Raw genomic sequence first — 24367 nt, forward strand, 5'->3', positions numbered from 1 at the left:
GAAGTTTCGACCGCCGATATTTGACTTTTTTTTTAGCTGATTTTCGGAATTTTAAATATTAGGAACTGCACCAGAATCTGCTAAAATCGCGATTTTTAATATCAATCATCGATTTTCGTATTTAACTGATTTAAAACTTACGTGTTGTGATTTTTTTGCGCGATTTAAAAATCGTACTAGCAATTCCTATTCACTCAATTTAAAAATTCAATATCGCGATTTGTATTTAAGCAACTTTAAAACCCAATATCGCGATTTGTATTCTCGCGAGTTCAAAATCCAACGTCGCGATTCGTATTCACGCATTTTTAAATCCAATATTGCGATTCGTTATCACGCAGTTGTAATATCAGATATCGTTTTTCGTATTTGTTCGCTATTTAAAAATTACTCATTGCGATTCGTTTTCACGTGATTCTTACTTACGCGATTTAAAAATTCAATATCGTAATTTGCATTTTCGTGTTTTTAAAATCCAACAGCGTGATTCATATTCACGTGATTTTAAAATCCAAAATCGCGATTCATATTCACACGATTTAAATATCCTACCGCACGATTCATATTCACGCGATTTTAAAATACAACCGCACGATTCATATTCACGCGATTTGAAAATACAACCGCGCGATTCATATTCACGCGATTTTAAAATCCAATATCGTGATTCATATTCACGCGATTTTAAAATCCAATATCGTGATTCTTGAAAGAAGTAGAAGTAAAGTTTTTTCTTGAATTTACTGTAAAGATGTGATACATTTTTCATTAGTAAGTAATTTAATTGTCGCGTCTTCCTATAATTTTTAATTTTTTTTTAATATTGCAGTGGTCAAAATTTTAAAATTATATTTAAGAGAAATTTAAAGTTAAATGTCTAAATGCTTCTGCCACTTTAAATATTAAGTACAAATCTCCCAGCATAGTTAAAAGTTGCTTTTATAAACCTCAGTATCATATAGAGCTCTCCCCCCCCTCCTCCCAGTGACCTACGTTGTAAAACTTCAGCTTTTTTTTATTTTTGTCCACTTTCATGCCTGATAATTCTTTGGCGAAAAAAAAAACGATGTATGCGAAGAAAGTCTACCTTAGATTGTGTACCTTTTTGAGGCTTATATTCCTCAACCAATTTTGTCTGATTGTTTGGATACATTAGTTGACAGAATAATCAGTACATCAGTTGACAGATTCTGAGAGCGAAACTCTTCAAACAGAGCTCGAAACTGTGACAGGAGGAAATTTTTGGTTTGAAATGGTAAATTCTCATGATAAATTGAAACATTTTGAAGGAATTTGAGTTAGAGGGTGGTATTTAATAACGATAAATGGTGAAATATTCCTTCTGGTCATCCATATAGGCAAGAATGGTATAAGTGAAGTCATTTTACCTTGTGGAAAGCGTGATGGAGGGAGATGTAGGTGATGGTAAGCTGATTGAGGGAAACGTGTTGAAAGTAGAATTTTGCTGAAAACTATTTATGTTGTGAAGTTAGTGTACTCACTCCCGCTTTCGGAGACAAGGCATAATACGTCACCAGCTAGAACCAGATGATGGTCGGACATGTAAATCATAGAACCTAGTCCAAATGGAACGCTTCTGCTCATTGGAAAATTTGCAGGTAGCGAATTCCTCCATATCACAAGGCAATCTTTCTGTGTTTGACGGAATTTTGGACGAAGAGGGCAGCCCTGCCTGCAATATCGGATTTTAAGAGCTTGAGGAACAAGGCTTCCTGGTTGACATTGCGTAAGCAGCGTGGATATCAAGGGAGAAGCAAATTACAAATTTATTTTCATGCTGGGCCTGAAGTACTTCGTGATGGAGGATAGTGAGAACTGAATTTATCCCTTTAAATGGGAGGATTTTGTAATGTAAAACTCTCGTTCTTAGCGAAAAATCAGCGATGTGTTTTAGAAGCATACGTTCGAGAATTTTGCTCCGAGTGGTTATTAACGATATAGGTCTATGAGAGAACAATAAATCATAAGTTTTCTTTCTTCATGAATTGGAATGACGTGGACCAGTTTCCAGAACTCAGAGATTCGTCCGGAAGCCCAGATAGAATTCAACTCATCCAGAAGTTTCTGTAGTTCCAATCTTTCTGCTACTGAGAGAGAACACAGTGCTTTTAAGGAGATTTTTAACTAAACCTGTAGATTTACGTTTGGAGGACATTGTGAAGTTCCTGTAAAAATGAGGAGTCGATAGAATTCCTGGTCTGCTCTGCTGAAGTCCAGCGAAAGACGGTTCAGAAAAGAAGACTGCAAATGCGTTTGCTTGTGCCAAGGCACTATGAAGTTCAATGTTTGAAGGTGCATTAAGGGGCTCAGGGCGATTTAATATTAGGCGGAGTATTTTATAGCTTGATTTAGATTGACAAGTTATAATGCATATTTCATTTCAGCATTGCCGATTGACTGTGTGGATTGCCATCCGCAACTCAGCTATGGTCGTGGTCCTTTTATACAGCTTCTACAAATCTGGATTTTGAGTATGGCGTGCAATTCTAGAATACTTGTGTTTTTTACCTAATAGAAAGGTACACGTATTGACTATTCCAGAAAGGCGGAAAGCGTGGGTTAAGAGTCGGTCTTTATGAGCTATGTCTTTAGTTTTTGCTGATACATTAATTGAAAACTTTGCTTGGAGAAGTTATTTTCCGTGAGGATAGTTTCTTTAAAGTCTGAGATTAAGCAGTTCCAATGTACTCGAATTTGTTTATTTAAGAGAGGATTATTGTTGGAGATTAGTTAGTTAGTAATCGTCTAAGGGATTGTAACTAGTCAACTGAAAATTGGCTTTTAGGGGCATAGACATAGGTGTAGCGTTGTGGGGGGTAATATTTTTCCAAAGTACGAATTTTTTCTGAATTCATTGCATAATTAAAGAGAATTTTTGTAATAGCTGAGTAAAAATTTAGATTAGTACATCCACTATCCTATTTTTTCTATTCAAATCTTCTCCTGCTTATTATTATTAATTTTACTTAGTTTGGCTTTAATACTTAGTTTGGATTCATCAAAGATAAAAGTTCACTTTTAAAAAGAAAAAGAGATTTTAAATTATTGATTTAATCGTCAGCTTCAAAAAGATTTTGGGGATATTTTTGTTCCATGTACTAACTCGTAAAAGCAGCTGCTTGAAAAAGCAGATGAAGTGCATTTCGGTTTATTTTTTTAAAGGGGTAAAAGCTAAAGCTTTTACGAGAGAAATTCACTACTATACAATCATTGATACACAAGGGAGAAATAAAAGGGCATAATAATAAACAGTGAACATTCATAATTCAATCTAAACTGTTATTATCAGTTTTCAAAATGCTCACGTGTTTCCATCGTTTGAAAATATCGAACTATACAAATTTCTGCTTCCAGTCATTTCAAAATCGAAATTTCTTCGAAAAAAAAAAAACGAATTCGCAGTTGTGTGCTTAAACTTAATAGGAGTTTTTAATTTCCATAAAGCACGATCCACACTCTGAAAAATGAGGCAAAACCATATTAAAAATATAATGAAGAATTGAAGTCTATATTCCTTTTCCACCCTATATATTTAAACATTCAACTAAAATCACAGCCAACATTATGAAGTTGAGATGTTACTGTTAAACTATACTTTTAAAAAAAAATTATTTTGTATTGTGAACGACAATTATAAATCTAAATATAGTACATATTAAAATGTATGTTCTTTGTCTTCTTTCAGTGATTTCTCCTTTTAATGAGCATCCTATTATCTTTCACTTTCAAAGTACTTAACAAAACGAATAAAACTATGCAAAACAAGTTTATCACATTTATTTTTTGAACACAATTTTTTGAAATGAGGAAACCTCAAATATAATGAAATTTTTTAACAAAATGCATAAGTTACAATCAAGCTAGATACACATTTCAACATCGATGAAAATAAGAATCGTAGCAAAACCACATGAGTTGTCCCCTCTGCAACTAATCATTAGAAATAACTTTAATATTTTGGAAAATATTTTTAATACAATTGGAGAAATGACAGAGACTTTTATATTGTAAATAAATCTGAGGACAGATTGAAGGTGTAAAACTTTACTTAAATGTTGCAGAAGAGACAATTATGATTCAGTCCAACATTAAAATAACAAATGAACAAACAGTTTCATTTCTCTTGCAAAAAAATAATGTAATTTTGTACATATTTATGTACACAACGCAATGATTACACTCTAGGAGTAAACAAAGCTGAAATTATTTACATTCACATTCTTTAAGCTCAAATTTTTCATTCCTCAAAGTAGATTAAAATGTAGACATTGACTTAAAGTTAAAAAAAAAAAAAAGGATGTAGGGATTTTTTTTTGAGAAAAGATTATGCTAAAAATAAGCTTTTGAATTTTAAATGTATTTATTACATATAATAAATATAACATACAGTATTGAATATATGAATGTTACACAAAATTATGATTATTGAGATACAATTTGATGTAGAAAGTTAATTAAAATAATCATAACAATAATGTAAAAATTTCTTTTTTTAAAATTAAGTAGATAATAGTTGTAATAATTTAAAATTTCTTAATTTTTGTAAGAGATTAACTAGAAAATAAATAATGATTGAATGATATTTTCTAGTGTAATTTACTAATTGCAAATTAAGAGATAATGGTTAAAAGTGAAATAAAAGTTATTTGAGCCTTGGATATAGTAAACTGATAAGAAATGCATTCCATGTAAATAGTTTTAAGAATAGCATTTTAATTTCATGCTTGAGGACAATGATCAAAATTTTAGTACAAAAAAAAAGTAATCTGTAAGCAAAATATCACCAATCTTAGAGCAACTAGAATCAGCTTCCATTTTGAACAATTTTAATACTTTTCATAATGCAAGTGAATAAATTATTTCAGAGTTAAAGAGATTTAGGGTATAGGTCTATATTCACTGCATTTAAAATGTTATAAATTATATTTAAATTGTGTATTTAGGAGGAAAAAACAACATATTTTTTCCAATACACAAGATCTTAAAGAAACTGCTTTTTATAAAACACACTTTTAAACAATGCCCAATATTTACACTACATGGTTGAGTAAAAAGAAATATTTTTTTCTTGTAGATTTTATAGATATATTTATAAACAATTATTACATCATGCATAATTAACGTCAATCTCAATCGCCACCAGGAAGAGAAAAAAAATAGTTAAAATAACACTTAATCTTTTAAACTCTTTTGATTTAGATATTTCAAAAACATAATTTATCTATAAAAATATACGTAATTTTTTTCTTTCTTGACATTAATGCTAAAATTATTTACAATATTTATATGTAATAAATGGCTTTCCATTCTTTCAGAAAACAATAACAGGTTAATAATGGCAAAACTTTCAACAAGCACAAATTCCAATTGTTAGTTTAGCCAGTGAATTTTTTTCCATTTTCACATTTTTATAAAAAATATTTAAAAAAAAATTAAATATCTTATTTAACACTACTTAAATGCCATTCAGAGCCTGATTTAGAAATTTGGAGACACAGAACTGCACCTCACTTGTCATTACACTAAACCAAATTTACATGTTGTTTATTTTCAAAATGCTTTTAAAATTATTCAAAATTATTCAGATTCTCTATAAAAAACACGCAAAAAAGTATTTGGAACATTTAAGAGTAGCTCAGGCCTCATGATAAATCAGGCTCTGATGCCATTAATGTAATAACTAACAAGCTGCAGTATTACTGTATTGGAATTATTTTACAGTAGTATTTTATTCATAACATTAAAAATTTACTACAACATAATTAAAAACCAAAATTAATGTTTTGTAAAATAAAATATTGTAACAAAATTTAACGAAATCTATTTAAATTTTTTTTTTTTTAAATTCTAGTTTTTAAATAAAATATGTGTAATGGAAAAAAATTAATAAACAAGATACAAATTTTACTGCTTATAAGAGGTCTTAGTTATTCATAACTAGTTACGCACAGAAATGTTTTTTACTCAAAAAAAAAAAAACTTGCTTCATTTTATAGTAAGTTAACCTGTACTCAAATGAATACCTTTTCCCTGATGCAATAAAACTTGCTTAACTAAAACACAATTCTTTTAAAGAAAAAATACAACAACTTTTGTTTACATTTTTATCATGTTATTTTAAATATAAGTCTCAATAATAAAAAGTCATTAAGAATAGACACCATTAAATAGTAAACAAATATATTTAAAGGTTGATAAGTGTGAACTACACCTAGTTCTTATGAATTGTAGGATTATGCATTAATAAATGTTCTTATGCGTAACATGCATTCTGGTAATAAAACAGTTTTACTAAATTTTAAAAAAAAATTTTATTAAAATTGCAGAAATCAAAAGTTCTTTACATAATAAAATTTTGAAAAAAAAAAAGAAAAAAAAAATCAAAAATAAAATGAATATTAGAAAAAGCCAAAGTAAACAAAATAAATAAAATTTCATTTTTTTTCTACTTACAGAATTAAGAGCTACAGATTAATATGAAAATGACAAAATAATCTAGCATAATAGAGATTATATACTGATCAGATACATGTCTTATCAAAAGTAAAATTCAAACGGAAAATGAGATATGCTCATAAAATTATAAGAAAACATATTTTAATTAAATTTAATATATTTTTCTCTAAATTGCTTCATAATGAACTTCAGTTATTTTAGTGAACCGTCCCGATAACTAGCATGAGTACATAGGAGTGATATGAGTTTCATATTGATTCTATGAAAAATTACTTGTAGGAAAAATTATTACCACAAATAAAATGCAACAATAATTTTTTAGTTTTATTTAATTAACAAGGAAAAAAAGTCCCATCAACTAAAAACAAAAGTTATTTTTAAAAAAAATAAAATGCAAACAGAACTATTTAAATTGATAAAAAGCGGTAAGGATGACGGTAAAAATATTCTCTTAGCGCTAATTGTATAAAAACAAAGATGCTTTTCAAAAATTTAAAAACAGACAACTGTATACTATTTAACTACCTATCGAAAACTATTAATTGCAGAATTGTATTGGCATATTTCTTTAAAGAAAAACTAATAGAGAATCTAAAATGTCATACACTTTATATCTCAAATTGTGGTTGGTTGGGGGACCTTTCATTTCGCATGTATCAAAAATACTGCCAAATGGAGTAAATATTCATCATCAGTTTATTTGTGAAAAATTAAATAAAGAGGATTAACATATTTAAATTACCCCCACCCTTTGAAGAGTTTGGTCGGAAGAGGAAGGGCCCTTTAAGGAAAAAATCGGGTAAGTAATATTCATAAGTTGGATCACAAAGTAACATAGTTAATAAATATAAACAAATCATTACTTATCTAAATTTTAGTTAAAAGTTCAAATCTTTAGCTACATTTTTCAGAACTAACAAACAAGAATTAGATTTTTGGATATTTTGTTTGATGTTGGTGCTTTTTTTTCTTTCTTTTAAAGTAGAAATACAGGTCCTACAGTTAGAGTGGGGGACTTGTAAGGTATCCACCTTACAATAAAATTTCCTTAGAATCGTTTACTTATCCTCAAAAGCAATTCACTAAAATATATTTATATAGATAAATACTTTTCATAAGTAAAATCAAGCACTCGGGATAGATTCTATTCTGAGAAGGGGTGATAAGTTCAGATATCCACTGAAGCAAAAAGAACAGTTAACTGAAAAGTAAACAACACATCTTTTTTCTCATCTCACCCTTATTCTAATCAAATCTAAGCAGACCTTGCACATGCAGGGGTGGTTCTAGTATATGAAAGTACACAGTATAAAAGCATACTAGAGACATACTTATTTGTATAAATAGAATACTGACATGGATAGGAACATTGCCACCAAATAAGATTTATCCAGGTGCTTGATTCCAAACGGTACTAACAGCCTTAGAATCTGATAAGACTGTAAAACAGATGTTTAGTACATGTATGCAAGTACAACAGTACTGTTCACCACTATTCTAAAAGAGGTTTACCAACGTAATGTCAATCAAGGTTAAAAATTTCTTATCAAAGCAAAAAAGTCATAATTTTCGATATCAAAAATAAAGGTATGTGCACACAATATGTTTCAGTGCAAAATCATTTGGCAACATTAGTTACATTTAAAAACTTTCCAATGCAACATGATTATTTGAAATTTATAATTTTCTATTATCAAAAAATGTACGTCTGTAATCATTATTGAAGACTCACTCATTATCACTATTGAATCATTAGTGAAGAATAAAGGGTAAAAAGCAAAAAAAATTTCCAACTGAAAGTATAACAAGTACAATTGTTTGACTAAGTTCAAGGACAATTTTATAACTTTAAAAAGTGTACACAAACATTTTCAAAACAGTCAAATTCAATCTTTCAATTATATTATAATTTTATTCATTTAAAATTACTCTATTTCTTTGCAAACATACTAAACATAACACAGAATGACAACTGAAAGCTAAATTACAAACAATATCATAGAACATTGAAACTAAATATTTTATAGATCAATAATTAGATACTTAAAATTTTTTTTAGTTATATATTTTTAAAATTTTGAAAATCAGATTTAGATAATTACATAAATATCTTATAGATCCAATTTTTAAATACTTAGAAAAACTTTTTAGTTTCAGGTTTGTACAATTTTAAAAGTTTAAATTTAATCGTTTTTGTCCTAAAAGCTGCATAGGTTAATTTCAGATACTTAGCATAATCTACTAGTGTTTTGCCTATAACAACCACCCCTAGCTTATACACTTATTTGCTTTTCAGAGGCCACCCCCTTGATAAGTGTATATTTGAAGAAGCATTGCAATAAGTCCAACTCTCGGAGAAACGTATATACACAATATAGTATCTGGTCAATTTGATTATTATCAAAATGACGTTTTAATATGGTGGGTTCTTACGAGTGTATTGAAACAAATGTTTAATACACTGACTATGAACAGTCTGGATGATATTAGAAGAAATTTTAATACACAAAAAGTCATTACAAATACAGATAATTTAAATAAACAGTCGAACAATAGCTCTTTCATTAAATTATGAGATGCAGAGCCATTAAAATGATTTGGTAAAATACACTGGACTAAAACAATGTACGAAATAACATTCATAAATTATATGTCAAAAAAAAAAATAAAAAAACTGCAAATATATATTTAGTTTAAAAATGTATTATACATTTGAGTCACTTCCTAAACTATAAACATACATTCATTCCGTATTTATATCTAAATTCTACCACAATATACCAGCTTCAGAAGTTATGATACATTGGAGTTACAACGGGAGGAGATTCTACATAATTTTTTTTTTTGTTTACTAGATGATAAATTAATGAATGAAAGTGTATAAAAATGAAATTAAATAAAAGGTCAAATGATAACAACTTAGGAATAAACTATCTGGCCACTTTTATACGTTTATAAGCTTCATCTTTGTTGAAAATCATCCATTCAGCTAAATATTGAATTGGATCTTCCGGCCTGCAACACAAAAAGAATTTTAGTTCATAAACCAGGCATGAAAGTGGACAAAAATAAAAAAAGCTGAACTTTAACTATTACAATGCTGTTCACTGGGAGGAGGGGGGAGGTGTTCTATATGATACTGAGATACATAAAAGCAACTTTTAACTATGCTGGGAGATTTTTATTTAATATTTAAAGAGGCAGAAGCATTCAGACAGTTAACGCAAAATTTTTCTTAAATATAATTTTAAAATTTTGACCACTGCTATATGAAAGAAAATTAAGCAATTATAGGAAGGCGCGACTATTAAATGACTTACTAATGAAAAACGTATCACATCTTCACAGTAACTAATTCAAGTAAAAACTTATTTCTACTTCTTTCAAGAATCGCGATATTGGGTTTTAAAATCGCGTGAATATGAATCGCGATTTCGGATTTTAAAATCGCGTGAATATGAATCGTGAGATTGGATTTTAAAATCCCGTGAATATGAATCGCAAAGTTGGATTTTAATATCCCGTGAATATGAATCGCTCTGTTGGGTTTTAAAAACACGAAAATACAAACACGATTTTGGATTTTAAAATCGCGTGAATATGAATCGCGATTTCGGATTTTAAAATCACGTGAATCGCGCTGTTGGATTTTATAAACAAGAAAATATAAATTGCGATATTGAGTTTTTAAATCGCGTAAATAAAAATCGCGATTCATAATATTTAGATCACGTGAATACGAATCGCAATGAATAACGAATCGTAATATTGGATTTAAAAATGCATGAATACGAATCGCAAAGTTGGATTTTAAACTCGCGAGAATACAAATCGCGATATTGGGTTTTTAAATTGAGTGAATGGGAATTGCTAATACGATTTTTAAATCGCGTAAAAAATATCAACACATAAGTTTTAAATCAGTTAAATACGAAAATCGATGATTGATATTAAAATCGTTTGATTAAGAATCGCGATTTTAGCAGATTCCGGCGCAGTTCAATGCTTTAAAAATTACGCAGCAAAAATATTCAATGCTTTAAAAATTAGAAGATGTTAAAAATGTATTATAATTAACGAAATATTTTTTTCCAAGTCTATTTGCGTTTTTTTTAATTTTTAGAAATCTCACTTAACATTTTGAGATCTCACCCTATTTTTGAGAAAGGGTGAGAAATTCTCTCTCATTTTTTTTTCTGTAATGAAAACACTGCCAATACACTATTACCCTACCTAATAACATGGCAAAACCGGTTTCCCTATGCAGAAAAGACTACCGGTTAAAATACAAATTTTTAAGTGCAGAACCGCCAGTGGGTTAAATTAAAGAAAATAAAGTATATTAACTAATAGTGTTCATAAAAGCTAAAGATGAATTTGCACCTATTGTTTTTGTCAGAATACAAATAACATGCAAAATTTTGAATGTTAATAAAGACAGATTATTTTTTTTTTACTGACAGTTCTACAGAGATGAAAACTTCCTAAAATTCTGCGAATTCATAGTACTATTGAATAAAATAAAATTTTCTAAAACTATTTAAAATTTTAATTAAGCTAAGTCAAAGCCTAAAAACGTAGAACAGTGGTTAATATAGAAAAAGAGATTTTACGCAAGTGGCAATATACATAAAAGAGATAAGTAATCATTAATCAATAAGTATCAGTACGCATGAATCAATAAATAACACTAGGCAACAAATTTTTTGTTGCATTCATGCAAGTACTTTATCTAACCTAATTCAGGTGTGAAGATTTCAAATCTGAAATTAGTTTTGTTTAGAAAGCTACCAATTTTTCAAAATGATATTGTTAGTTTAAGTTGTTTTTTAATGTACAAGCTTATGAAGAATCGATAGGTTTACGTACACGCATATACACAAAAGACAAAACATATATGATAATGTATTGTATCATAAATTAAAAGGTATTATAATTTTTTTCCGATGTAGAAGTGTTAACTTAGATAACTAGGGATACTTAGTATTAATTCCAGTGAACTTTAAAAAATCCTGATTAAGATTATATTACTGATTTCCGTGAAAACTGTAACTTGCAGTGAGAAACTGATTTCAGTTATTAAATCAGCAATGCAAAAATATTTGTTCTCTGTTGTAATTTATTCATCACAAAAATAGAGAAATAAATTATTAAATATAATAATAAAACCTTATCAAAGAAAAAGGTAAAAAAAAAAANAGAATTAAAAAAAAAAAAAAAAAAAAGCTAAAAAATAACAATTCCTTGAAAATGCGTCAATTCCTGTGGCATATCTTAAGGAGATTCAAATAATTTTCATTCCAGATTTTCCATCAAAGAAATTTACAAAAAGTAGAAAGTAGATTCGCACAAGATTTTCACTCCTGATAGGAAAATACCCGAATTTTTTATTCAATCAAACATTTAAAGTAGGAAAGTAATAAAAAGTATTAAAATAAAAGAAATGTGTGTTTGTAAGACACTGTTGGGCACTGTCAGTTTTGGTTTTTCCACTGACAACAGAAAGGCTCCTGTGAGTGTGTAAGCAGTGTGTCCCCTGAAGAAGTGCTGTCTTACAAACACACATTTCTTCCATTTTATTGCTTTTTCCTGGTTTAAATGTTTGATTGAATATGTAAATTAAAATAAAGCAAATTCGGGCTTAGCTGCTCCAGGCGGTTTTCCATTTCGATTTAATGTTTTAATTGCTAATTTATTTCTTCTTTGTCTTTTTTGTAAATTGGGATTAAATTTATGATTAGATATTGTAATTTTTTTTTAATACTATGCGATTAAATTACTAATAAACTTCAAGCAAAATGTAGAAAACAATAATGCAGAATGGTCAATTTCTGGTTGATCAAAACTGAAGAAAAACCTAAAAATGCATAAAAAATATTTAGATGATTTTTTTTGTGAGTTTATGTTTCATGCAAATTGATTCAGGTTAATTAATGTTGATCTATCTCTTGGATATTCAAAATCGAAGAGAGCACTACCAAATTACCAATAATTTAGTGTGAATTCTATTTAATACTCAGAGGAAAGATAAGATTACCTTGGATGACTATTTGAATAAATTCAAACAAAAATAATCAAGTTTAGTTTTTTTTTGCAAATGGTTCATGCATATGTGATCGACACTGAGAGAGAACGACAGCTTAAATGGTGAAATATATTCACGTGTAAAAAACTTACTAATCAGATTTCCTTCAACAACCATCAGACATATAAATCATATTTACTGGGAATGGTCACTTAGACTTATGATCAATAAAAAAATATTTAAATAGATAATATAATGATATATTCTTAATATACAAATAAATTTTCACCACACTATAATAGTTTTAGCGTGAAAAGCTAAAACTGTTTCCTCTTCAAAAATTGCTGAATTCAGTAAAAATAATAAAAAATCATATCAGGAAGATAATAGTATATAATTGAAACAACTTATCAGAGTGGATTTATATTTATACAAGTAAAAATAACAAAAATTAAGCCTAGCCTAAAATTAGGTAAAAATGTTTCAAGTATTATTTGCTGTAATTTTTTTTCGTACAACAAAGCTCTCATGTAAGAATATTTTCATCACATATTGGATAAATATAAATTTAGTAATAATTATGGCCTATTATAATTAAGAATTAAAATTTTTTATTATTTATTACTGAGTTAGTAAGGATAAAATCAATTTATTGTTTTGTAAAGGTAAACATTTACCTGTTGTAGGCTATTTTTAGCAATCCTTCTAAAAGAAAAGGAACAAATTGGTCCAAATATTCTCGGACAGGAGGAGTGTTAGCTTTAACCCTCTTTAGTTCATTTGAATCCTAGAATTAAAAAAAAAAAATGTATTTGAAGGAATTCAATCATTTATAATAACTTTGACGATACATATAAACAAATAGTTTTTTGCTTGCTTCAATTTACCAAGAACCCAGTTATTTTTGAGAATTTAAAAAAAAAAAAGGTTGGTTTAATGCTTCAAAGACAGTATAAAATTTGGAACTAACAAATGTCGTCCACCTGAATTAAATTTTGAGTCTTGAAATATGATATAACAATAAGGTAGGCTTTTCGCTGTACCTTTCACACTAGATTTCAATTGAACTTGCAGCGAATACTCTATCTTTTACAATGGAAAAATGCTAAGGTTTTTCTGTGGAGGAGAAAAAAAGTCTCTGTGCTTTTCCGTTCATTGTAAAAAAGAAAACAACATAAGGCAATAAGTTTTAAATATTTTTTAGCACTTATTTAAGCATTATAGGTTTTATTTTTGGTTACTTTTTTCCCTTATTTCTAATAAATTTTAACATCATACTTGAGCCGCGATGGCCCAGGGGATAGAGCGTTCGTCTTTCAATGCGGCAAACTGGGTTCGAATCCCAGACTATACGAATTCCGCATCCGGCTTGCGCCAACGTGAAATATCCTCAGTGGTAGAAGGACCATGGGTTAGAGTCCCCTTGCAGTCAGGCTAACCGTGGGAGGTTCTAGTGGTCTTCCTCTCCATGGAACGCAAATGCGGGTTAGCTCCATCAAAAAGTCCTCCATGAAGGCAAATTTCTCCCAATACTCCATCCAGGAGTTCCCTTGTCTTCTGGATTGGATTCAAAATTACAAGGCTACGGAGCTGAACATTAGTAGTAGTAAACCCATAGTAAATGGAAATGGAGTAAATGAAAATCGATTTTATACATAATGATGATTAAGCGCTTAAGATTACTCTTTTTCCATTTCTGTTTACAGTAATTAAACGAATTAACAGATTGGATACATTACAATTTTAAACATTTTTATTCAGAATTATTTGTTATAATAGATTATGATTTTTTACTCTGAAATTTGGAGCAGTGTTTGTCAAAAACAAAAAGGGGTATAGTGTTGAAATGTATAATGAACAGAATTAGCTAATGACTTAAAATTATTGTTCATGCCAGTAGGGCAACAATTGTCGCCAAATGTTCAACAAATGCCTACAATTCAAGATGACAAATTTGCAATCTTGAAATTTCACAATTTACAAAATAGTAACAAAAAATAGCTTTTGCATCAATTTCATGCATTTAAGAAATATTTGTTGTGCTAATTTAATTATTCAATGCATGGAATAGAATTCAAACACGTGGTACTTAAATGGAATAAAATAAAGTGTCTGTTGAAATTTTTTTAAATTTAAACGTCTAAATTAAAAATTTATATGTTGTGCTGTTTCTAATTCATGTACTGGCAGTAAAATTGCTCATTAATAAAATAACATTTTTTGCTCTTTTAGAATTGACTTTATTTTAAATATTTTGACAGTTAATTTTTAGAATAATATTTTGTTAATTCTGTGTTTTCTTCATTTATTTGGTCTCAGCATTGTAATCTTTATGCTAAATCTATTTACTAATATTATTTCACACTTAATTTTAATAATTACCAATCTTCAATTATTATGGACTAATGAACCTGATTAGTTTTAGAGTGTTATAAACGGCAATAAATAATTTTTGATGCGTACCATAACAAGAGCTATGAAATTGTAAAGTCTGATTTTTCTAGTTTGTTTACCATATTAATTTTTTGTGCCACTACATGAATACTTAGATGGTTCTATTGGACCACTAAATTTTCATTGCTGGTGCGAACCCTACATATAAATTTTGGATGTATTTATTTACAATTTCATCATATTTATAGTAGCTAATATCTTATATACAAAATTTTTGGGTTTTTGACAATTATCAAAAACTATGTTAAAAAGGGTTTTGACATGGCTAAAACCACATTTAAAGTCGGATAAAACGGCCAATTGTTAAAAATTTGCCCCCCCTCACTACAAACCCTGATAGTGTTAATTTTAGCATTAATTTTTATGGCGTTGACTAAATAATAAAAATAAATGATCAGCACTAATTTGGATTTAAAAGAAATAATTTAATGTTTACATAACGACCAAATATAAAATTACATTCAATTAATAAAGAAATACAAAACAACATTCGACGTATCACCAACCAGCTTAAGATATTGACTATATAACTGTTTTGTGAGCTGTTCAGAGAGAATTTTTATGTCATGACAAGTGAAAGTTGAACCTATTTTTGAAAGACTGGAGCAAGGCTTAACCCCCGCAAGTACTCTGCCTTCAGCAGATAATACAAGCATTCAGGATTAAAACGAACACTCCGACCAAATCTTGTAATTGTTTCCAAAGTATCTGCTCATTGAATGATATGTGGTATAGAGTTTGTCTAAAGTAAGAACTCCTCAAGCTATTCACCTGGACCCATGGCGGTGACTATGGTAACTAGGTATAACGATTCCAAGTAGGGGTGTAGGGTCACTCTTTAGGACAGGTTTTGGGCTCGGGTTGGCAAATGAAAGGAAGTTTTTTTCTTCGATCTTTTGTGTTAGCCCTAGAGTGAAGAGTAGCTACCCTACCTGAAATGCGTTATTCTCGTTGCCATAGCAGCAGACGGTCTCAGATTTTGTGATGGGGCGAGTTTTTACCGTAGACAAACTATAGTTGGGGTTGCCACAGTTGGTGATTACGCAATGTCTTTGAGAATGAAAGCTGGTATCAGTCTGTTGACAATGAACAACAATTGTGTGAATGTGATCCGCCCTATAAACGGGTTTGTGGCTGTCTGACATGGGCGACGCTGCTCCACCACCGTGGCTTAGCCACAGGTGCCCACTGGGTAACGAGAAGAGAGTAGCAGTTCTGGCATTTCTGTGACCAATGGGACAATCCCCAAGTGCCCGCCATTAAAAAAAACCACTGAACAACAAAAATTCTTCCATGACAAAAAGTCTTTTCTGAAGGTTTAACGACTTTGTATGGTCCATTTTACGGGAGCCGAATAGGCTTCTTTACCCTGTCGTTTCTCACAAAAACATAAGAAGATGGACAAACACTTCCCTATGCATATGTTGCGAAGTTTGAATCAGTCTCAGTTCTGACATTCAGGTTCACAGCTTTTATTTGTAAAGGTTCAAAGAAAGTAAAAATGACAATCCATAGACGAGTGCAGCGTCTATGCATCTGAGGTCTTCTTTTAAAGCAGCTCTAGGTTTAAACAAATTAAAAAAAGTAGTTCGTTTTTTTATTAAACCATTAGTACTAAAACTTACTTTCACCGTTTTATGTGAAATCTATTTGACATTTTTGTTCTTTTTCAACCCTCCATTATTTTCATATATCTAAATATTATTAACATAAAATTGTTTGCTTTGAAATATTGCTTTAAATATTTCAGATTAATATTTGTATTGTTACACATGATTAAAAAAAGAAACAAATATTTATATAAAATTTAATTAAATGTTATAAATTAATGTTATGAAGTACACAGTAAAATAATGACAGTAATTAAATTATGCTGAAATACAGTATATTACAGACAAGCAAGGGGAAAATCACTTTTGCATACACGGAAATAAAATGTACAATTTGAGTATTTAGTTCTTTTTTTAAAATTATGTTATCATATTTAAGGAATATGAAAAGGATATTTTAGAATTGTTTATTGAAAAAAAAAATTACTTAATAGCTAAATGAAATATTCTGATGTAGTTTTGAATGGTTTAGTTAGTTTCAATTTGAGGCAGAAAATATTATTTCACATTAAAAAAAAATAATGATTTAAACCAAAAAACTCAGGTTTTTTTCCAACACTGGTGTTAAGTTTATAAACAAATGAATTTCATCATACAAAATTTCAACTATGTAGTTGCCTTTCTGCAGCCTGTAGAACGGCCAGTATGATATTTTTTTCAACAAGTTTAACATCTAAAAATTATTCTCGAATGTTAAATCTTCGTATTCTATCATAATCCATGTACAGTGTGCCAAAAGATCACCCTAATTAATTTTTAATCCAATAATAGAATCCCATGACTTTTGATCCAAAGATCTTCACATTCTGGGACTCAATCTAAATGGTTGGAGGTGACCTCAAATATGCTAATTAATTAGATCTGACAATATTTAAGTGAAAGAAAACAGACACAAAACGAATTTTTTTCTGAATCAGCATACTATTTTTCAACAGATTCGGATTTTTGACCAGCAAAATATAGTTAGTTACAATATGTGATATAAGAGAGTGATCCAAAGTTTGTACCCCTTTATGTTAATTTTACTTTTTGCATATTCTGCCATATCTCAAGAACTTTTTAAGCTAATTGAAAAAATTTTACACACAATTATACAATTTCTGTGTCCAAAGATAATTCCATGCAAAAATCAAATTTTAGTAAAATATTTATTATTTTATTTAATAATCAAAAAATTTTTGAATTGTAAAGTATACAATTTTTTACATCATTCTAAGATCTTTAATTTCACATGGCAAAATACAAAATGTGAGCGAAATCAGTTAAATAGCTTCTGAGAAATTAAGTTTTAAAATTCGATTTCTCAGGAATCATTCACCAGACTTCAGTTCAAATTACTAACTTGGACAAGGTTCATTCAAATCTTGGTATTTTGTCCATGTTAAATTACATATTTTAAATGATGTAAAAAATTGTATACTTTACAAACCAAAATTTTTTAGATTATTGTTAAATAAAATAAATTTTAATTATAAATTACTTTCTGCATCTTTGGACAAACAAATTCAATAATTAGGTAAATTTTTTTTAACTCGCTTAAAAACTTCTTGAGATATGGCAAAATACACAAAAAGTAAAATTAACATTAAATGGGTTGAAACTTTGGATCACTATCCTGAGCAAACTATTAGGACCGTCAGCTAACCAATATATTTTGGGGGTCAGAAATTCAAATCTGTTTAAAAAAGGTAAGGTAAGGTATTCAGGGAATGTATATTTTTGATTATGAATTCATAACTGAAAATATCACTTGCACTAATAAAGTAGCAAATTAGAGGTCACCCCTCAAACCATTAAGATTGTGTGCTAGAGCGTGAGATCCGGTCATCAGATCAAAAGTTATTCAAGGTGGTCTATTTTTTTATGCACTGTGCACATAGCTTAGCAATTTAAAATTTCTAAAATCTATAGTTTTTGCGCAGCTAAAACAAAATGGGCCAAAATTTGAACACCCAAAACAGCAGCCCTTACGATTTCTTAATATAGAGAGACCAAGAACACGATTGGAATTCATATGCAGATTTCTTAAATTTATTTTTGTTTTAATATAAATCGTTTAAGAATGATATAAAGGCATAAATCCAGTATAACAAGAGACTTATTCCTAGCTAGACGAGGTCTCCATAAGATCCCACCTTATCCTAAATAGGAAAAGATTATACATACTTATTATACTAAAATATAAAATTAAAAGTTTACCTCACTCTCAGCAGCTTTCCTCTTGCCGGTTGATTTACTTGAACCGGGCTTGCTACAATCTGAAAGATTAGCAACACTAATTTCAATTGGTACATTTTTTTCAGACTGGGAAACAGAACTGTCAGAGGTAGATTCATTTGTTCCTAGGTTGCTTTTGTTATGTGACAGTTCAGTTTCTATTTTCTGCTCACATTCTGAGTTAAGAGTTATTTCTTTTTCACTTAAAACATTTTTAGGACTAGCATTTTTATGAACAGTACTATATTCAGCAATATTTCTGTTACTTTGATCAACCATAATACAGTTACTAAGTTCATTAGTATGTTCTACTCTGGGGTTATTTGAAATCAATTGAGATTGCTCTGATTTTAGAGCAACTGCACCAATATCAGTCTCTCCAGTTTTAGGTTTATCACTTTCAATACCTAACTTGACACTTTTAGTCATTAATGTAACAATATCACCATCAGAATCATCATGTTTCCTTTTCACACTTTTATGATTTGTTGAATCTTCGTTGGAAATTGGTTCTTTGCTAGAGAGTAGTTCCACAGGTCTGCTGATTCTTTCATTAGAGGAACATACAATATTTGAAAGGGAATCAATATCAACAAATTCTCCGGAAACTTCATCGAGTATTTTTCGATTTTTATCACCAGTATCTATTAATGCTTCGATTACAGAACTTTCTTTCTTATTTTTATCATCACTACCCGCAAATGCTCCAATTGAAACATTTCCTTTCTCAATTAATACTGCAGCAGATGTAGAATCATTATCACGAGAAAGCTGAAAGTCCACATCTGTAGATGTTTCTATGGGTATAGGGATGACATTAAGATTTCCAATACTTCCGAAGTGTTCGATTACAGACCTTGCTTTTTCATTTTTATCATCACTACCTGCAAATGCTGCAATTGAAACATTTTCTTTTTCAATTAATACTGCAGCTGATGTAGAATCATTATCACGAGAAAGCTGAAAGTTCACATCTGTAGATGTTTCTACTGTTATAGGGATGACATTAAGATTATTTCTAGAAGTTTCTAAAGAGTTATGCGATTCCTTTAATATATCCTTTTCAACTCTTTCTTCATTTTCATCAAATAAAGAATTATTCTCATCCACCAAGCTGCATTTTATTGTATTCTGGTCGAAACCAGTGCAATTCTGAGATTTTGTTCCAGATTCAATTTTTTCTTTACCATTGTCTGAAAAATCATCAATAGAGTCTTCTTTTTGGTTTGGTGGCACGAAAGATATATTTACTGTTTGAATTATTTCTGTCGAATTAATTTCTTTTGTAAAAGAATCTTTTTTGCCATCATGAACGCTGGTAGTCTTAATGGAGGAGTCTGCCGTTTCATTCAATTTCTCAACATTGTTGGTTTGAAGACTAACATTTTTGTCTAGACTTTCATCATCATTTTTGTTAGATATACAAGAAAAAGAAGTTACATTCAATTTCTCTTTTGAAGTTTCGTCACTTTTTGAACCTACTTCACAAGTATCTAAGCTTCCAGGTGACGTTTCTCCCTTCATATTGTTCGATTCATAATCACTTGTTTTGTCTAAACTAACATCGAATAATTGAATTGTTGATTCATTATCATTAGGCTGTGATGTCAGGTCATTTTCTTCAGCTGCATTACTATCATTTTTAATTTCATCAGCATCACTTTCATTATTTTGGGAACATTCTAATTGAGATGATTCCGTTTCTAAAGAAATGTTTGTGTTTTCTAAGCTTTGAACTTCACAATCAGTTTGTTGTTCAATTTGTTCTTTGGTATCAAGGCTTATATCAGCACTTGTTTCATATGCAGCATCAGAAATTAAATTATCACTTGTAGGATCAAGAAAACTAGGAAGGGTATCATCTTTTACGGATAGGTTTGTGTCATCTTTTACAATATTTGACAAGTCAGTTTCGGATTCCTCCACAAGTTTTCTTTCAATTTCAGCTTCATTTTCTGAACTTTCAAGACTAGCAAAAGAGACGTTTTGAATTTCTTTCTCACAAGGTTGATTCAAAGTGATGTCTTCAACTAAATTTACTTTCACAATTTCAGAGCTTGAGGTAGGAGTTAAATTGTCATCAAGGGAATCCTGATAGGTGGAGTCAGTAACCAAATTACTATTTTCACTTAAAACTTCTGGTGGAGTTTCTTCAGTAAAAATTTTTTGTACACTCTTCTCAACATAAGAAGCTGAAAAACATGCTTCCATTTCAACATCAGTTTCCTTTGAAAATGTTTGAAAATCAACACATTTTTCTTTCACTACATTTTCTGCATTTTGGGAATCAAATTTAGGTGAACTAATGTTACCAACATCATCACCTGAAACTTTTGAAGTAGCTGTAGAATATTCCATTTCCGATCTTTTAATTTCTTGAATATTTTTTGATTTTAATTCACCCGAGTCTTCGCTTCCAGAGATAGTGTTACTTAGGTTTTCCTTTTCATCATCGTCAGGGGACGATTTCAAATAATGTTCTTTATTAATTTCAACCACTTTTAAAGTTTCAGAATTTTCTGCCAAGTTTTCAGAACTAAAATTTGTTTCCTCTCTGCAAAGTGTTGGCTTCTGAATAGAAATATTATCAATCATATCTGTACATTCTGCTTGAAATGTTTTTGAAGGAGGAACCTTTTCCTGCTGGGAAAGTAAATCTTTTTTTAAAGTACAATTACTTTTCTGTTCTTTCTGAATATCAGTATCCCTTTCTGTTTCAGAACACTCTTTTTGATCATCTCTGTCAGGAGAGTTTTTACTCAGGGATGAAATTATCTCTGAATGCTTTTCTTCAATTTTACTTACAGGGGATTTTGCTTCGTGGTTTGATTCACCAAGAGAAATTTTCTCTACACGGGAAGTAGAACAATCAAGCAATAAACAATCGCTCTCAGAATTTTCTTGAAGACTATCCGTGGTTTTAACACCATGAATTGCTTCATCAGAACTGTAACCCCGATCTATCGTAAGTGTAATGTTGACATAGTTTCTTATCACATGTTCTGAAGATGTATCCTTACTTCTTAGACTAGAATTTTGTGCAATATTTTTGGAAAAACCATTGTCACACTCCAACGGCTTTATTTCTACAGATAACTTACTCTCTTCGTACGCAATATTTTCTGAAGATTTTAATTGCTCCGGATTAAAATTCACAGATGTATTTTTACTTTCATCCAAACTGCTTTCTGTATTACTTACAGCAGTTTCACACTGCATTGCAGTACAAGTTTCTGAAGTGTCTTTCTCTGATGTATTATTCATACGCTCAAAAGATATGAGAGCATAATTGTTTGGATTTAAGTTAACTTTTCCATCACTTAGTGTAACAGTGGTTTCACATTGAATTTTTGAAGAATTCTCCAATTTTAAGTCACTTTCAGCTACATCTGGAATAACAGCATTTGCATGCGGCATTTCAGTTGGTGTGTCTAAAGAATCATTCACTAATGTATCACCATCTGTATTACATTTCTCTAATTTAGAGCTTTTTTCTGTTTCACATGAGGAAATAGTGTTCTGTGTTTCAGTTGATGTTTTTGTAGTGTTCATCTCTGAAGTATCATTTAGGATAATTTCAGCTGGAATTATTTCTAATGCATCGGTTTCTAGTTTTTCACACAACACACTTGACAGTTCTTTAGTATCTTTTACACCAGTTTCAATCTTGATAGCATCAGAAGGTTCAGATATTTCTAGAATATGAGCATCTGCTTGATCAGAACTAATTTCACGTAATACCCCCTGACAATTATCACTTGAGATTTGGTTATGACTAAGTCTATCAGAATCTGAAAAGTCTTTTAATTCCGCTTGGACCAAGCTAGCAGAATTAGTATTGTTGTTTTCAACATTTTCTGCAGTAGATTCATTTCTTTCAGATAAATCAACAGAAATGTTAGAGCTCACGTCTTGACTTGAAGAGACCTTATCTATAAATGTTTCATTTTCTGAGTTACAGGCTTCGTTCGTGATTTGCTTAGCAGTTGATCTGGTTTTACAACCACTGATATTCTTAGAAGATTCATTATAATAACTATTAGGTGCTTGAATGGTTTCATGCATTTCAACTTCAACAGTTTCATTTTTCACAACCTTTCTATCATTTGTACTTTTTAATAAAATTGATTCAACTGGTTTTAATAACTCTTTTCTTTTCCGGGACTCTCGTTTAATTTCTAAGTTAGACGAAGAATCGTTTTCAGAAAACTCAGATGCCGATGCACTATCTGAACTATCTTCATTTTCAGATGCTTTTAAAAGTCTCAGGGATCTGATTTTCCGTACACTGGGTTCAGTGGGTTTCTGTTCAGTAAATATTTTTTCAGCCTCTTTTATTACAGATACTTTTGCAACAGATTGTTCTTCCAATTTAGTTTCATTTAATTTTGTTTCTCCTTGCACAACAGTGGTGTTTTCTGTAGAAACTGATATATTATCAGTACTATTTTCATTATCAGATTCTTTTAAGTTCCTCAAGGTACTCCTAAGAGACCTGTTATTACGAATGTTAGACTCACCCTGCTTTTCAGCGGAATTTTTTTCAAATTCTCTTATCACGGGTACCTTTATAGCAGATTTTTTTTCTGTTGATTTTGTTTCAATCATTTTTGTCTCCTGTGGTACAACAGTAATGTTTTCTTCACCTTTGTTTAACGTTTGTCGAGTTTTACGGGTTACAATATTTTTTTCGGAACCACTTTTATTTGAAAATTCTTCTATACTTTTATTCTCATTTAGATTTTCAATTGATTTTGCAGTTGTACCAGCCTTAATTGCAGCTAATTCAGCTAAAATTTCCTCACTAGCTTTATCCTTTTCTCGAGTTAACCTAGTTTTACGCATACCAGGTTTATCACCGGTATCCTTTTGTGCTTTCTGTTTTGAAAGTTCAGTTGAAAACTGTTGGTCCTCATATTTACTAGTGTCCCTTTTCTGTAACGTGCGTGTAACTCTTTTGCCAGACTTTTGACTTTGTTCAACGATCAATTTACTAGTACCACTAGATTTTGAAGAATTAAGTTCCTCTTTTTCACTGTGCAAATTCTCACTTTGCTCACTCCCAACTTTAATTTTTTTGTTCATCTCTTTCTCTTTTACAGCAGTGTTGAGTATACTTTTTTCAGATGAGTTAATAGACTTGGTCTCATCTATTTTTCGTTTCCTTCCCCGTTTGACAACTTGATTAGCCTCAAGCTTTTTTGAATTATTTTTCTCACTATTTGTCTTTTTCTCTTGTTTAATAGTTTTGTCTTGCTTTTTTACAGATTTTGTTAAATTTTTCACTTCACTTGCATCATTTTTAACTTTGGGCTTCTCCTTTGTAGTATCCTTTTTCTTTACTTTTTTTGAAGCATTTTCCTTTTTAAGCTTCAACAAATTATTTTTTTCAGATTTTGCAGAACTGTTTAAATTTTTTCGGGTAGAAAGAGCTTTTACAAGCTTTTTTACAGGAGACTTTACAACAAGCCTTTTTACAGCTGCTTTTTTAGGAGACTCTGTTGCTTTGCCTTTTCGTCCAACTTTAGGGGTACCAGTCTTCTTAACTTTAGTCTTAATTTGGGAGGATGAATCAGATGGACCT

General features: G+C 30.0%; 2 protein-coding genes across 2 annotated transcripts in view; one reads left to right on the top strand and one right to left on the bottom strand.

Annotated features, from left to right (window-relative positions):
* The first annotated feature begins 224 nt into the window (after nt 1-224).
* The window catches only part of LOC107455484 (uncharacterized), a 383034-nt gene continuing 358891 nt past the window's right edge, over nt 225-24367 (top strand). The window contains exon 1 of the mRNA XM_071178289.1: nt 225-232. The gene's annotated coding sequence lies outside the window, so the exon portion shown is untranslated. The remainder of the gene's footprint in view (nt 233-24367) is intronic.
* Nucleotides 3783-24367, bottom strand: LOC107451147 (uro-adherence factor A; the record flags this gene model as incomplete). Its single annotated transcript, XM_071178286.1, is given in 3 exon segments — nt 3783-9492; nt 13180-13289; nt 18766-24367. Coding segments are annotated over 3 exon segments (5797 nt in total), but the record flags the coding sequence as incomplete, so codon positions are not given.

Source organism: Parasteatoda tepidariorum, chromosome 3, assembly GCF_043381705.1.
Source record: "Parasteatoda tepidariorum isolate YZ-2023 chromosome 3, CAS_Ptep_4.0, whole genome shotgun sequence".
NCBI lineage: Eukaryota > Metazoa > Arthropoda > Arachnida > Araneae > Theridiidae > Parasteatoda > Parasteatoda tepidariorum.